This window comes from Vigna unguiculata, chromosome 10 (genome assembly GCF_004118075.2).
Source record: "Vigna unguiculata cultivar IT97K-499-35 chromosome 10, ASM411807v1, whole genome shotgun sequence".
Lineage (NCBI taxonomy): Eukaryota > Viridiplantae > Streptophyta > Magnoliopsida > Fabales > Fabaceae > Vigna > Vigna unguiculata.
In genome coordinates, this window is record NC_040288.1 from 21,813,718 (window position 1) to 21,830,354 (window position 16,637).

General features: G+C 28.1%; 1 protein-coding gene and 1 long non-coding RNA gene across 4 annotated transcripts; both read right to left on the minus strand.

Annotated features, from left to right (window-relative positions):
* Positions 1 to 1,795: 1,795 nt before the first annotated feature.
* On the minus strand, positions 1,796 to 4,690 carry LOC114166120. Of its 2 annotated transcripts, none has more exons than XR_003599855.1 (4): positions 4,128 to 4,690; positions 3,863 to 3,982; positions 2,134 to 2,296; positions 1,796 to 2,003 (listed from the first exon to the last, which is right to left on the minus strand). It is a non-coding gene; the product is annotated as an uncharacterized LOC114166120 (long non-coding RNA). The 2 variants fall into 2 exon arrangements; XR_003599854.1 differs by having other exon boundaries at positions 4,166 to 4,689.
* A 10,214-nt stretch (positions 4,691 to 14,904) lies between these two features.
* LOC114166464 (rhodanese-like domain-containing protein 10) lies at positions 14,905 to 16,397 on the minus strand. Of its 2 annotated transcripts, none has more exons than XM_028051200.1 (2): positions 15,783 to 16,397; positions 14,905 to 15,406 (listed from the first exon to the last, which is right to left on the minus strand). In XM_028051200.1, the coding sequence occupies exons 1-2, from the start codon at positions 16,250 to 16,252 to the stop codon at positions 15,313 to 15,315; spliced, it is 564 nt and encodes a 187-aa protein (XP_027907001.1). In that variant the 5' UTR covers positions 16,253 to 16,397; the 3' UTR covers positions 14,905 to 15,312. The 2 variants fall into 2 exon arrangements, with proteins under 2 accessions (XP_027907001.1, XP_027907000.1); XM_028051199.1 differs by having other exon boundaries at positions 14,905 to 15,320; positions 15,783 to 16,383.
* Between the last annotated feature and the right edge of the window lie 240 nt (positions 16,398 to 16,637).

Genomic DNA, 16,637 nt, shown 5'->3' on the forward strand with positions numbered 1-16,637 from the left:
TTGTTCATAATTTAGTGTGTTTGTTAACGCTCATATTCAAAGTTCATTTTTCTCGATTTTTCTGAATCTCGGTCCGACCTCGCTACGTGCTTGGTAAAAACCTCAGTACGCTGAGGGCTATCTCGGTCTGACCTCGCTACGCACTTGGTAAAAAGCTCAGTAAGTTGAGGGCTATCTTGGTTCGACCTCGCTACACGATTGGTAAAAATCTCAATACGTTGAGGACTATCTCCGTCCAACCTCGCTACGCGCTTGGAAAAAGACCTCAGTACGTTGAGGACTATCTCGGTCCGACCTCGCTACGTGCTTGGTAAAAAACCTCAGTACACCGATGGCTATCTCAGTCCGACCTCACTACGCGCTTGGTAAAAGCCTTAGTATGTAGAGGGCTATCTCAGTCCGACCTCACTACATCCTTGGGAAAAAACCCTCAGTATGCTAAGGGCTATCACGATCTGACCTCACTATGCACTTAGTAAAAAACTCAGTACGCTAAGGGCTATATCAGTCCGACCTCGCTATGCGCTTGGGAAAAAACCTCAGTACATTAAAGTTATTTCAGTTCGACCTCGCTACATGCTTGGGAAAAAACCTCAGTACGTTGAGGGCTATCTTAGTCCGAACTCGCTACATGCTTGGTAAAAACCTCAGTACGTTGAGGGCTATCTCGGTCCGACCTAAGGTATGTATTTCATTATGTGTTTAGTTAAATTTAAATATCCTATAACACCTCGGTCTGATCCCACATATAGATTTTGTTATATTGTTTAAGTTAAGTCTTAACATTTCCTATGTTTGTTTCTTTAAGCATATCTTTATTTTTAGGGCCACCTTGGTCCGATCTCATATACCATAGGCTCATTTCTGTAGTTAAAAAGTCGTCCCGTTATGTTTAACTTAAAGATCCTTTCCTTAAGTTATGAATATTGCGGTTTCGTTTTTACGAAGCACACAAGGAAAAATGAAAAGGGAAACGGTTAGTGCAGTTTTAAACTTGAGCCGTTGGATCTAAAGCAAATAGAATATCTGATGGCTGACGCGTGTCAGGGTAGGTGAGATATAATAAATGGAGGCAGAAGTGTTACGTCATACATGTCACATCATATAGATATAAGTGTTATGCAGGAGAGGGAGCAACTCTTCATGGTGTTAGCATAATGCAGAGTTGGAGGGCTATGTACTCTCCTCGCCTCTAGGTCAGAATCCGATCTGGTTTTCCGAGTGATACGCAGTTCATCAAAGATTTTCACAATGGTAAGTTGGATAGCTCATCCAATCACTACAGGAAAAATGACTTTAGGCAATGAACCAAAAATCATGGCCTAAAGTAAAAAAACCGTGGCCTCAAGATTAGGCAACAGATTGGCAACGAATTTGCGGTCATTGCATAGGTGGCCGTGGCCTATACTATACGCAACGGTTTTTTTCCGTTTAGGCCAGGAAATTCGAAAACCGTTGCTTGTTATGCAACCATTAAAAAATTGTGCCTAAAATGTTCCAATAGACAACAGTTTTTCGGCCAATATAATGCAACGGTTTTTTTCGTGTTGCTTATTTCTATAGGCCACATTTATGAAAGTGTGGAACAAAATAGATTTGTTTAAACAAAGCTTATAAAAATTGAATCATGTAAAATAATTTAAAATATAATTTTTATTTTATCTATACATTTAGACAATACTATTTTAAATGAAATATTAATAATTTTATTTGAACAATATTAATTAAAATATATTTATTCTATTAAAATAGTAGAAATAAAATCGATTAAATAAGACACTTCTAACATATAATATGAAATTGAAAATTTTCATATATTGCAAAATTATATTGTAATATTGTATACAATTCTATAAGTAACAATGTTTACAACTAATTAAAAAGTATTATGTTCTCCAAAAAAGAAAAAGTACAATTTATCTTGCACTTTCATTCCTCTTCATCTTCATATACCATTTGGAATTTTTTTATCATTCTTCATCCTCTTGATCTTCACCAACATCCTGAAACAAAAAAAAGTTCAATTTATCTCTTATCCAAATCCCAACTAATAAAACAAAAATAATGCAAGTCTTAATTGATAAAACAGTAATATATAATGTAGAGGAATTGAACTCGTCAAGAGTGTTTCACCACATATAAACAACAAAAACTTAGGTCCATTGGTGACCCCTCCAATGCTTATTATCCTTTCACGCTTTATCTTTACTTTCTTTCGCAGTTCTTTGCTTGACTTCATTTCACGCACCTCAAAATTTGGACCAGTCATTTTTAACTTAGTTCTAACTTCCATTGGCTGAAAAAAGAAAAACATAGAAGAAAGGGATTCAAAAATAATGGGTGTTGCAGATTTGTATGTGATAAAATGCATATTTTCTTTACCTATAAATACACTAACATGCATATTTGTATGTGATAAAATGGTTAACCAACATGTAGATTACAGATGCCATTTATACTCTTTCAACCAAGTATCTCCATAATTTTCTAGTCATATATGATCATAATCAATTTTGTTACACACTTCATATGATGAGCATACAGACCTACATAATTTAGGATTGCATATAAATCAGTTTTGAGTAGATCATAATCAGTTTTGATGCTCTTAGCTATTTGAAACTTGAAACTCGTGCATTATATGGATATACAAGGCATCAAAATTATCATAGGTAGCTATACCACGTAACTGCACCATGGGGCTTGCTTGTTTCAATTTGTAAGAAACCCCATATATATTGTGCACGTAAGAGGATCTTGAAATTGAACTCAAATCATGCTAAAACATGAACCCCACATGCATTTAGAATTATATTATGTAAAAAAAGAAGCGGGACAATCATGAAGAAAAGCGAGACCCACCTACATTACTCAATTATTATGCATGAAAAAACTTTAACATTGAAATAGGGAGCCATATGGCCATATATAATACATTCCAAATACATTAAGAAAAGGCTTGTATGAAAGCTAAACTCCTGTATAAAAGCTTGAGGCAATAAATGCCTTTGACAGGTAAATGTATTAACATTTATATGAACATTTATATGAACACATTCACATCTAATATTTTTAGTCAGAAACAGAGTTTTAATTATTTATAGAAAATATCAAACATGACTTAAATGCACTTATAATACTGTGAAACTCACAGTATTTCAGATTAGACCATCTTCTTTGTTATTGATTGAATCTGAATCAGCAGAATTGGAGCTAGTTGCATCTCTTTTGTTCTTCAGGTAATTTAGGAAATTGAATTACGTTTTAAAACTTCTTACCTAAATTTGCCTAATTCTAAACCACTATGTATCAATCATCCCAATAAAAAAACATAAAAATCTTTTTACACTATTATTTCTTTCTCTTTTTTTCTGGTAAACTAATAACTCTGCATTTTCTTTATTAACTACAGAACAAAAAGAATTCAGATTCAAACAAAATTTGTCTGTACAGCTGCATTTTTACTATTAACTACAGAACAAAAAGAATTCAGATTCAAACAAAATACTAACAGTTATCCTAAATCACAACTTTCAATCAAACATAATAGTAATATCCTCCTGGTTCAAAATCACAACTTTCAATCAAACATGATAATCCAAATTCCATAATCAGGAACTACATATGAATCACAGACAAAGTTGTAATATGGATAATGTATCACAGAAACTATAATTTAATGGATCACAATGATCAAGAGATTTATTACCTTTGCAAGAGATACTCTAACTCTCTTTCCTTAAGTTTTATGATTCTACTGATATGAAATATCGGCAACTATAGTTAAAATGGCTATCACAATTTACAGACAGGCAAGAATGATATAATGGTGTAGGTAGTCACTGAAATGGGAAATTATTACCGCGCTCAACTCTGCTTCTATGACAGCTGCCTCAAACTTAGCCTTCACCATCTCTTCCTAAACAAGAGTATTAGGTGAAAATCAAAAGACTTCAGTCAAAAATATCATCAAGCATCCTGCCTGCACAACATAGACAAGAAAATCAAGCCAAGCATAATCTAAAAGCATGCACACAAAAAATGAATAGTAAGGTGATGCTTCCTGTTGAGCTGTATGACCTACAAAAGCCTTATTATTCAGTTTCTAAGACCTACAGAAGCCTTACTATTCAATCACTATAGCTCGAAGACGACGACAACTCACACGAGGGCGCGACGACGAAGGTGAATGCGCGACGACGAGGCTGAATCGTGCAACGAAGAGGTGAATCGCGCGACGACCACGAGAACTGATGACAGCACGACGACCACGGTGGTAAGTCGCTGGCTGATTAACGATGGACGGTGTGAAGGGTTTCGCAGGTGGTGATGGAGTCGAGAAGACGGAGCGGGTTTCGCAGGTGGTGATGGAGTCGAGAAAAGACGAAGCAGAGGTTGCGCAGGTGGTGATGAAGTCGAGAAGGCGGAGCGGGTTTCGCAGGTGGTGATGGAGTCGAGAAGACGGAACGGGTTTCACAGATGGTGATGGAGTCGCGAAGACAGAGCGGGTTCACAGGTGGTGATGGAGTGGAGACGGAGCAGGTTTCGCAGGTGGTGATGGAGTCGAGACGGAGTGGGTTTCGCAGGTGGTGATGGAGTCGAGAAGAGGGAACCTTACGAAAATAGGTTTTAATTTGGACACCAAGTGAGTGAGTGGGAACCAAGAATTAGCAAAGTGGAGGGAATAATTACAGGTTTTTCATTTTTTGCTAGATACCAATTTCACTAACTCACTCATACTTCGGTGCTAAAATTTATATTTTCAAAATTATTAAATTTATTTTTTAAAATTTATTACAGACAACGGTTTTATGGTATAGTCCACACATTTTAAAGCCAACAAAGAAATAAATATGGCATAAAGTATCCACATTTTGTAAACCGTTGCCATTGGAATACTTTAAGCCATGCGTATAAAATTGTTGCTTATACTATGATTAGGCAACGCTTTTATATTCGTGGACAAATTTATTGTTGTCTAAAGTCATTTTTGCTGTAGTGAATGATAAGTCAGACAGCTCGGTTAAACTGTAAAAACATGCTTGTACACAAGCAGATGGCCCAGTGATATAGCCCAACAATAGCCCAAAAGAAGCAGTCCCAAAGGAGGAAACATGGCGTCAAAAGAAAGTGCAACAAATACAACGTGCCTTTAAAATGTCTTTAAAATATCCCTACATTTTAGGAATAGTATGCATGCAGGATTACAAAAGAAGATAGTGGGCTAATTGATTAGCTGAAATATCGACAACAGAGAACGGTTCCACAACTAACTGCCCTATATATACTAGAAATCTTGGGATAGGAAGGCAAGTCTAAAAAGAGTGAGAAACAAAGTGTGAATTATAGAAAAATTATCGTTCTGGTTTGGTCATTAGTTCGAGACCGAAACAAGAAGCTATATGTTATTTTAGTTTAAACTTAAGATGTTGAAAAAAAATGTGGTCTCAATTTGATTTGCTCAATATTATGATTTTATTAAATCAATATAGTAACTTCACAAGTGTTTCTTCACTTACAAAACTTATTTCAAAGTTTTGGAAAAATTATAAAGCTTTTCTAAATTTATTATATAAGGATTGTTTGAAATAACTTGCATTATTAGTTGTGAAATTAATGGAATGTCTTGTCTAAATATTTTAATCCATCCAAATATATTTTTAATTAATTCATTAAAATCATTGAAGTGTTAAATTTAGGTGACTTAATCCATTAAAACAATATAAAATTCCAATGCTTATAAATTCAAGTAAAATAATAAATTCAAATTATTACAATATTTTTCATATCTAATTAAAAAACTTAAAAGAACATTTAATAGATTAAATATATTTTAATCTATTAAAATAGAAATAAATATTTCAAACAAAGCTATTTTATTTTTCAAATAAATTTTTTCTTTACATCTGCTAGATAAACATAAAGAAACCAACTAAAAGATTTTTAATATATAAATTATAATCTGCATGTACAAATATAATATAAAAAATTATCATCAATTGTATAAAATATTCAAACTCTAAACTTGTTTCAAGTACCTCCATACAAATAAAAATCATCCAACATATTCAAAGAGATTTTAAAGAATGTTGGGAGTATTATCGGTTAGATTTGAGTAAGTGAATAATATTAGATAAATAAAGTTAAATAAAATAGATAGAAGTTTGGTTAAATTCAAAAAGAGAATTACAATTTAGTGGTATAATTTGGCTTGAAAATAATGTTATAATATTTATGAATTAGTAGATGTATTTTAAATTTTATATTTAGTATAATATATTTTGTTAAAATTTAGTAATAAATTATAAAATGTTCTAGTCTATTATAAAAATAATTATTACAATCACACATGTATTTATATCATTTATTTATATCATTTATTTAAAACTAAAATTAAAGTATTTCTTTTTAAAAAGAGGTTGACTCGGTATAAACAAAAATTATACTGGAATAACTTTGAATTAATCTTCAACTCAAATAACTTATACCCAATTAATTTATTGAATATAAATTTCATAATATTAAATTTAACTTACACTAAATTAATCACCTTGACAAAAATCCAATCCAAATAATACTGAAACTTAATTTCAAGATTTCATAAACAATCATATTGATGAAAACATGTTATATATAAATTATTGATATTTTAATAAATTATATAAGCAATGTATTGCTTTTATTTTCTTAAAATATAATGTGTACCTCATATTTAACTTTTTATAGATTAAAAAGTTAAAAAATAAAAATTTCGCAAAATCCTTTGAATTCTATAAAAACAAATATAAATAATTTAAATTATTAAAAGTTATCTACTAAAATTATTCATTAATTATCTTAAAATTTATAATTGGATTGGAAATACATTTCACATTAGTTATGTTTACACAATTTTATATTAATTTGAAATTATTTAATATTTTATTCGTATACATCAAAATTAATATGACATATTTCTATAAAATACAAAAAAAATAGCATGAATATATTTATATTGTTCTTATTATATTTCATTTTTCTCAAGTTCGATATTAGAAAATATTAAATATATATATATATATATATATATATATATATATATATTTCAAATCTAATCATACTGTGGTATTTTATTTATTTTCAAGTTTATATACTCTTTTCAAAAGATAGTATATTTATCATGTATTTGGAAAATATTAAAATCAATACATTGTATTTCAATTTAATACTGATGTTTTTTCATTTTTCAAAATGAGCAAATAAAATCTAATACTTCATAGTTTCAACTAAGTGAATATATCACTTTTTAAAAGATTCCAATCAACACATGAGACTATTGCAAATCTAAGATAATAGTTGACTTGAAATAGTGACATTGTTGGCTCCATGTGAAAAATTTTCAGGAAGGTCAAGTATGTATATTTTAGTCTTATTTTTCAACATGAAAAATGCATGTTCTTGTCTTTGTATGTATTTGAGTTTGCACGCTTGTTTTAGATTTTACTTACTTAAGATTTCTTTTGCGGTCCAAAAAAAACTAAAAACTAATTCTTGGATGTTCTTTTATGTTAATTAAGGAAGATATATAATCACATAAGTTATCAATAGTAAATTAAAATGATAACTCATTTTCTCTGAATTTCTCCTCCTTCTAGATTCATTTTACACCAACGACGTTAATTTATTTGCATTTACATTTACATTTATACAAGTCGTGCTTCTTCTTTTGTAAAACACTTTTGATATATTAAATTTTGAGAGAAAATTATGAACACTTTAAGTGCAAAGTATGAGTTTTGAGACTTACATTGATTCTTATAATTTTGAGACGTATATTGATTCTTATAAGTCAAGTGATAATGAGTTTCTCTTGAAGAGTCTCCATTTTATTCTAAAAGTGATGCACCATTTTTCATCTCCTAAGTCTTGTAATCTTTTCTCTCTCTTTTTTTTTCCTTTTTATTTTCGTCAATATCTTATATATTTTTGTCTTGCTGAAGTTTATTTTTTTTCTTGTTTTACTCATAGGTGCAAGTTTTCTTACATAAATAATCTCATTAATTAAATTTGTATCAATATTTGTAAGATTTTTTACACTAAAAGAAAATTCTTTATCAATGACCAATTTTAGTGACTAAAAATTATTAGTCACTATAGTGACCAATTTAATAATTTAAAAATCATTAGTAACTAAAATAGTTTCAAAAATATATAATTGGTCTCTAAATTGGTAACTAAAATAGTTTCTATTGTGAATTAACATATTTTTTTATCATAAAATTGATAATTCTTTGATAGTTTTTTTATAATATTATCTTTCTATAAAAGAAGGATAAAAACAAATACAATTCTTAGATTACTTGAAGTTATGTCATAAGTAAACGCTTATATTATTATATCCCACTCATTAAAGAGTTGATATAGAAGATATTTGTCTTGATATAAATACAAGTAGTCTTCATGTTTTTAAGAAAATTTTGAAATTTTAGTAATGGATTGGATACAAAATTTCAAATTGTCAGTTTTATTCTTTTAATGTATCTTTTATATATAAAATAGATTTTTTCTTATTTGACACTCCTCTTTCTCTTTCATGTGGGTTACACCACTTTTTATTAATTCGTGATACTCAATCTTTTCCGACTCATCTAACCACCACACAAGAAAAACAAGTCTAATGTTTGGTGCAGCATGTAATGTTTAGATATAAGTTATTTTTTCTCAACTCTTTATTAGAAAAAAATAGTGAGCATTTTAGATATTCTTTTATCTTTGTATCCAACAAGATTTTTAGACACATGTCTAAAGCCCATCATGACCAAAATTAGGGAAAAAAGTAGCCAACACTAACTGATCACACAAAACAGAACCTAGAAACATACTAAATACAGTACATATACACGTAGAATACTACAACAAACAGATCAAAATCACTTGCCAAAGAAAACACACTCCGTCACCATGCTTGTATAAAAGACAATACAAGAGGTAGAAATAAATAAGGAAAGAACCTAGTCTCATTCTTGAGAAACCCTAATATTGTCCTTGAACAAAGAGAAAAAGAGAAATACATTGAATGAAAGGCCTTATCACTTTGATTTCACCTAATTATTGTTCACTTTCTTTGTTCTTCATTGAATATCAAAGATGAATTCATGTTCACCAAACACAGAAGATGACAACCAAATGAGAAGATCTAAAAGTGGATTTTTTATCAGAAGTGCATGGACTTTTGTGGGGTTTTGCAAGAGAACATGGTACAAGATTCGAATGCATGTCTATTTTGAAAAACCTAAGGGCCACACTGACGACACAATGCATGATGATAAGAGTTCACACAAACCTAATTAGGCGTTTCTCATTTCATAAATGACCTAAAATTCATTTGCGTGAGGTAGCTGTTGATGTTACTATTGTATATATTGTGATGATTAAGTAAGGAATACGACCATGTATGTGTATATAGTACGAAAGTTTATGTTATCATCTATGGTGGTGTAAAGTTGATTTGATCAAGGATTAATATTTTATTATATATTGCAATACAATGTCGATCTTTTCATAAAGGAACAAATACAATTTTTTTTTCCTATTATAGTCCCTTATTTTATTTTTTTAAGAAATAAGTCCCCCGTTAAAATAGAGATATTTAGTTTTCTATTTTAAAAACCTGTAATTTTGGTCTAATATATAATTCTGTTTATTTTTATTACTTATATTTTAATTAGTTAAACTGTTCTTATGGAAATTTAGTGAATATAATATATTGGTCTGAAATTCAGTTGAACCAAAATAAAATAAAAACGTACGTTTAGAATTCATAATTTGATCAAAATACAGAAACTAAATGTCTCTATATTAAAGGGTCCAGCATTGCCGATTGAGCAAAATAAAAATACTAAAACTGTATTTGAGCCTTATAAACAATTATGCATTTTAATCTCATAATTGTCAAACTTTTCACTTGATATAAATAATTAGTTTGAGATACCTTTAGACATGCATTTTAATCTCATAATTGTCATTTTAATATGAATTCTTCCAAACTTTTAAGCAACCATATATTGTGCTTGTTTGATCGAGATTTTGTTTGATATACCTCTTATAAAACTTGGCTTCAAATTCGTTTTCATTTGAAATCTTTGAAAATAACATTTTAAAACTAAACTAAATAGATCTTACATTTATTGAATGCTTAAGCCAATTGAATTTGGCTACATTAAATTAAGGTTAAAATATTCTATTGATCCACATTTTTATTCAAAAATCTCAATTAGGTCCTAAGATTTTTTTTAATCTTAATTAGATCCACATTTTTGAAAATGCATAACAATTAGTTCCATTCTGTTAGTACGGTGGTAACGGTGTTAAGTATGTGCCACGTGTCAGCTCCTTTTTTTGTTTTTTTTTAATTTTTTTAAAAGAAAATTTAATTTTTTATTAATTTTTTAATTTTTTTTAAATTATTCGTCACGTGTCACATCAATATTATGCCACGTGTCAAGTCAGTAAGGTGACACGTGTCAAGTCATTGTCTGAATCTCAATTTGGTCTATATATTTCTTATTTTGATTATATTTTAGTCCATTCTTTTTAATTTTCAATTTCATCCTCTCCAAATTGAGATCAAATTTAACTTTTATATAAATTTTATAATGATATTTTAATTAAACATTTTAATAATATTCAGTTTATTTAAATTTTTATTTTATATTAAACTTTACTTATATTTTGTTTTAAAATTTTAAAATGTTTATTTTAACTTGTTACAAAAAATTTTTAAATAATTTATATACAAATGTTAGAGTTGATTTAAAAATAACAATTTTATAAATTGAAATATAAAATTTTATATAATTTTGTAAAAGGTTAAAATAAAGATATTTAAAATTTTAAAATAAATGGACTGAAATGTAATCAAAATAATAAATATATGGACCAAATGTAATCACCTTACTGACTGACACGTGGCACAATATTGACGTGACACGTGGCATGAATAATTTTCAAACAAAAATTAAAAAAAATCAAAAAATTGAGGAGATGACATATGGTACATACTTAACAGAGTTACCACCATATTAACAAAATTGACCTAATTGTTACGCATTTTCAAAACTATGAACCTAATTGAGACTAAAAAAATCTTAGGACCTAATTGAGATTTTTGAACAAAAATATGAACCAATGAAATATTTTAACTTCAAATTAATAAAATCAGTAATTTGGTCTAATTAAAAAGTTTGATCCTCAATAATATGATGAGGGTAAAATTTATCGGCCAAAAAAGTTCTAATAAATCAGAGCTTATAGAAAATGTCTATAAAAGTTTTATGGACAAAAGCCAATAAAAAAGTAAATATGTTCTATCAAAACCAGATTAAAAACATTGTTTTACTCACATATAAAATAATAATTTATTCCAAGTTTTGTTCATTTATAATGTAATATAATTAAATCATTAATCATCATGATCCAACATAAGTTTCAAAATTATAAAAAAATGGTTAGAAAAAAAATAATAATATATATATATATATATATATATATATATATATAAGAAAAAACCATAAATTAAAAATAAAATGAATTCAATTATGTGATTGGAAAATATAAACACTTATAAAATTCACTCTTATTGATAAAACTTTTTAATTTTTTTTACTACTTTTTATTATTTACAATTTAAATAATTCATATTTTATATATAAAAATTGTTCTAAATTTCACGAGAAAGTCATTGACCAATACTCATAGGAGATTGGTGTTCTAAAATTTAAAAATTTCATTTTTTGGGAACACTTTTTTAATTTTTTTTACTATTTTTTACTATTTACAATTTAAATAGTTAATATTTTATATATAAATATTGCTCAAAATTTAACAAGAAACTTGTTAGCAAATACTCAGAGGAGATTGGTGTTCTGAAATTTGAAAAATTCTATCTTTTGGTAACACTTTTTTAATTTTTTCTTTACTATTCCTTACTATTTTACAATTTAAATAATTTACATTTTATATATAAAAATTGCTCCAAATTTAATAAGGAACATGTTCTCCAATACTCAAAGGAAATTAATGTTCTGAAATTTGAAAAATTGCATCTGTTGGTAACCCTTTTTTAATTTTTTTTTACTATTTTTTACTATCTTTTACAATTTAATATTTAAATAATTCATATTTTATGTATAAAAATTGCTCAAAATTTCACAAGGAACACGTTCTCCAATACTCAAAGGAAATTAATGTTCTGAAATTTGAAAAATTGCATCTGTTGGTAACCCTTTTTTAATTTTTTTTACTATTTTTTACTATCTTTTACAATTTAATATTTAAATAATTAATACTTTATGTATAAAAATTGCTCAAAAGTTCACAAGGAATAAGTTGTCTAATACTCATAAGGAATTAATGTTCTAAAATTTGAAAAATTTCATCTTTTTGTAACAATTTTTTAATTTTTTTCTACTATTTCTTATTATTTACAATTTTAATAATTCACAGTTTGTACATAAAAATTGCCTAAAATTTCACAAAGAACACATTCTGCAATACTAAAAGGGAATTAATGTTCTGAAATTTGAAATTTTTCATCTTTTTGTGACAATTTTTTTAATTTTTTAACTATTTGTTACTATTTAGATTTTAAATAATTCATACTTTATATATAAATATTATTCAAAATTTCAAAAGAAACACGTTGGTCAATACTTTTGATAACACCTTTTTAAATTTTTTTACTATTCTTACTATTTACGATTTAAATAATTCACATTTTACATAAAAAAAATGTCTTAAAATTTCACAAGTAACACGTTGTCCAATATTCAAAGAGAAGTAATGTTCTGAAATTCGAAACATTCTATCTTTTTGTAACAATTTTTTAATTTTGTTTACTATTTCTTATTATTTACAGTTTAAATAATTCATACTTTATATATAAATATTATTCAAAATTTCAAAAGAAACATATTGGTCAATACTCATACTGGATTGACATTTTGATATTTGAAACTTTTCATCTTTTGATAACACTTTTTTAATTTTTTTTACTGTTTTTACTATTTAAAATTTAAATAATTCACATTTTATATATAAAAATTGCTCAAAATTTCACAAGGAACACGTTGTCCAATACTCAAAGGGAATTAATGTTATGAAATTTGAAAAATTCCATCTTTTGGTAATATTTTTTTTTATTTTTTTTACTATTTTTTAGTATTTACAATTTAAATAATTCATATTTTATAAATAAAAATTGCTCAAAATTTCATGAGAAATTCGTTGGAAATACACAAAGGGGATTATTGTTCAGAAATTTGAAAATTTTCATTTTTGGGAACAGTTTTTTAATTTTTTTTACTATTTATAATTTAAATACTTAATATTTTATATATAAAAATTGAACACAAAAAATTCATAAATAACTTGTTGACAAATACTCAAAGGAGATTGATATTCTGAAATTTAAAAATTTTCATGTTTTTTTCACACTTTTTTAATTTTTTTTTCTATTTCTTAATATTTACAATTTAAATAATTCACACTTTATATATAAATATTATTCAAAATTTTAAAAGAAACATGTTGGTCAAACTCAGAGGGGATTTATGTTCTAAAATTTGAAAAATTCCATCTTTTGATCACTCTTTTTTAATTTTTTTAATATTTTTTACTATTTACAATTTAAATAATTCAAATTTTATGTATAGAAGTTGCTCAAAATTTCACAAGGAACACGTTGTCGAATACTCAGAGGGAATTAATGTTATGAAATTTGAAAATTTTATTTCTTTAATTATTTTCAAATTTCAAATAGTAAATAGTAAATAGTAAAATATTTGAGCAAAAGAAATAGTAAGAAATAGTAATGGCTTTGTAGAGCAATAACGTTCACTATGGTACATAATTTGAAAGAGTTTGATATCAATGTATTTATCCGGATAATTGAGCTAGAAAATTCTTTAATTGTATGTTATATTTCTCTATGACTTGTTGAAGTGTATAGCGTTATGATGAAAGTTGTTTACTAGATAAATATTTGTTTGTTTTATAAATTAGCTTACCTTCTCTTGTGTTTATGTTTCTTGTGTTGTTTACTTCTTTTTCCATGATCATTATTCATTGGTGTGAGTATATGAAGAAACACGAGTTGATCTATCTAAGGGAGATGCAATCGTCTAGCTTCTTGCCTAAAGTCCTTTATAGGTAGATCATTTTGAAAAATTTTATGTCTTTTTCTTTTGTATTGGTTTCCTTTAAGTTAGTACATGGCATGTTATATGGTTATACATCTGAATAAATGTAATAACATATTCTAACTTATGGATTATCTGTTTTTTATTATTAAATTTGTGATGTCTTATTTTAGTAGTATTATCCTATTAAAATGGAATGCTAAAAAACTACTCTTAAAATATTAATTTTCAAACTTCAGTCATTAAATTATTTTGATTAATATGTAGGATATAAAGAAAGAAAGAAAAAATTTATTTCACACCAAATAAAAAACTAAAAAAGGAACGAAAGTTTATTATAAATTTAAACCAAGTCATTTTGTATTGTATGCTTCGAGTCGTAATAGACAAATTAATGAGAGTTTGGCAACTAAAGAGAAATAGATGATATTTCTTAATTTATTTTACTAAATTTTATTTAATGTTGTAGTGGGTCAAACTTATTTTGACTTTATAACCCTCTTTATGTGATAGCTAGTGGAGACATTTTTAACCTATATAATGGCTGAGTAAATAAAAAATGAGTCATTTCAGGAGGCAGATTAATGTGTAAATCATATAAGTATAAATTTTGATATAGTCATCGATTCGAGTATATATAATGGTTAATGTATTGTTAGTGTTAAAATTAGCAACGCAATGACATCCACAACTGCCACGATTTTGTCCTCAAACCTTTTCAACACCATTTTGGGTCTACTTGTAGTTGATTCCAACTAATAAAACTAAAAATCATTACAAAAAGAGATCAAATATTGGCAAGGATAAATGAGAAACTACTTCTGCAATTGTATGAAACAGGGAACTGGAATGACTATCCACAAAAATGTAGTTTTGTAACTAGATTACAGAGGCTTACAGATTCAAAAGATGCACAACATGAACATTTTAAAAGGTGTCAAAATAATTCCTTATCCCACAGCCTTCAGAAATATGAGCAACTGAAGGAATATGTAAGAAACTCCCCCAATTGTAGCATGCTGCAACTTCTCTTTTCCTTCTGCTGATGGGAAGTCATTGTCCTTTGAACGATTAAACCCACCAGCCAACCATCCCAGATTCTTGTAACCTCCATTGTACAGTTTTGAAGCTGCTGTCATTGACCTGAATCACTCACCAAAACCAACAAATCAATATTCTCCTTCATAGCCATAATCAAATCCCTCTGCTTGCTTGCTTCATTTTGTAAACTGGGAAATGTCAGATCTTACAACACAAACCAGCATAAAGCTTCAATCAAAGTTTTTAGTAACTTTACTGATTAGAAAAAAAGATTGTTAACTGATATGAGCTATGAAGTTCGGATACATCTCTCAAATGGTGTGTGCATATATATGATCCTGAGTTTCATCTTATACCGTTTAACATGTTCTCGCTTCAATGTGAAGTAAAAAAATGTTTAACATGTTAAATAATTAGGTTCAAAGGAGTATATTAATTTATTTTAAAGATTTTCGAACTAAAATATATCACAGTTTTAAATAGAAACAAATTTAATGTGAAATACTAATTTGATACGTAACCTTATAAATAATCATAATTTCGTACAACTAAAACTATGCTTACCTCAATCCTTCTCCGCATGCCACAAGAAGCTTTGTGTCCTTACTAGGAATGACATTTTCCACTTGACTAAGGAACTCAGAATTCACAGCAGTGAGGTACTGGCCAGTCCACAACCCAATGTATCCAAAATGTACCCACTTCTTAAGTAAAGTTATAGGGCTGTTATCCTTGTCTTCCACAAAGATAGGCACGTGCAAAGACCCTGCCACACGTGCCTTCTCTCTCTCCCATGTTGGCCTAACATCAAGGAGAATAAAACCCTCCGAGTTTATGGCTAAGGAAGCATCTTTGGGCAATACAGGCCTCACTGTGCCAGACTCTATGAGCTGCCTTGCACTTCTGGTGGAAGATGTTGTTGCATTGATCACTTCAAATCTTGGGGTTCTTCGTGAGGTTCTCAAAGGGGTCTCTGATTGTGTTTTGTGCTTCAGAATTGAACTTCTGAACACATGGTTCAATTGGGTTGCCATATTCCTATGTTTCTCTCTCCCTTCTGTGAAGGATTTGATTTCACTGGTTTGAGATAACAAAAGAAAAATCTGTTGTGAGTATGAGATTTTTCTTTCGTCTTTTTGCTACAAGCTTTTTAATATATATTGACAGAAAGGGTCGGAAAGATCTAATGTTATCGCCAAAGGATAAGATAAGAAAACCCATTTCATTCTGCCGGGAGAAATACTTATATTAATTAAAACTATGAAGACTCCTGTTTCATTATTATTAAATTTCAATGTTTAATTCTCTTTCAAAAATCTCTTTAAATATCTTTTACATGTATTCTTGTACTTTATTGACCGATTAAGTTCTATTCAATTTTTTATCTATAACAATATAACAATAATAAAGAGATTCTCT

What these genes read in the sequence shown, in the direction of transcription:
- LOC114166464 (XM_028051199.1), bottom strand. Translation starts at nt 16,252, where the DNA reads ATGGCAACCCAATTGAACCATGTGTTCAGAAGTTCAATTCTGAAGCAC. An exon ending in GCATGCGGAGAAGGATTGAG is followed by an intron (nt 15,321 to 15,782) that starts GTAAGCATAGTT and finishes TGAGTGATTCAG; the next exon opens with GTCAATGACAGCAGCTTCAA.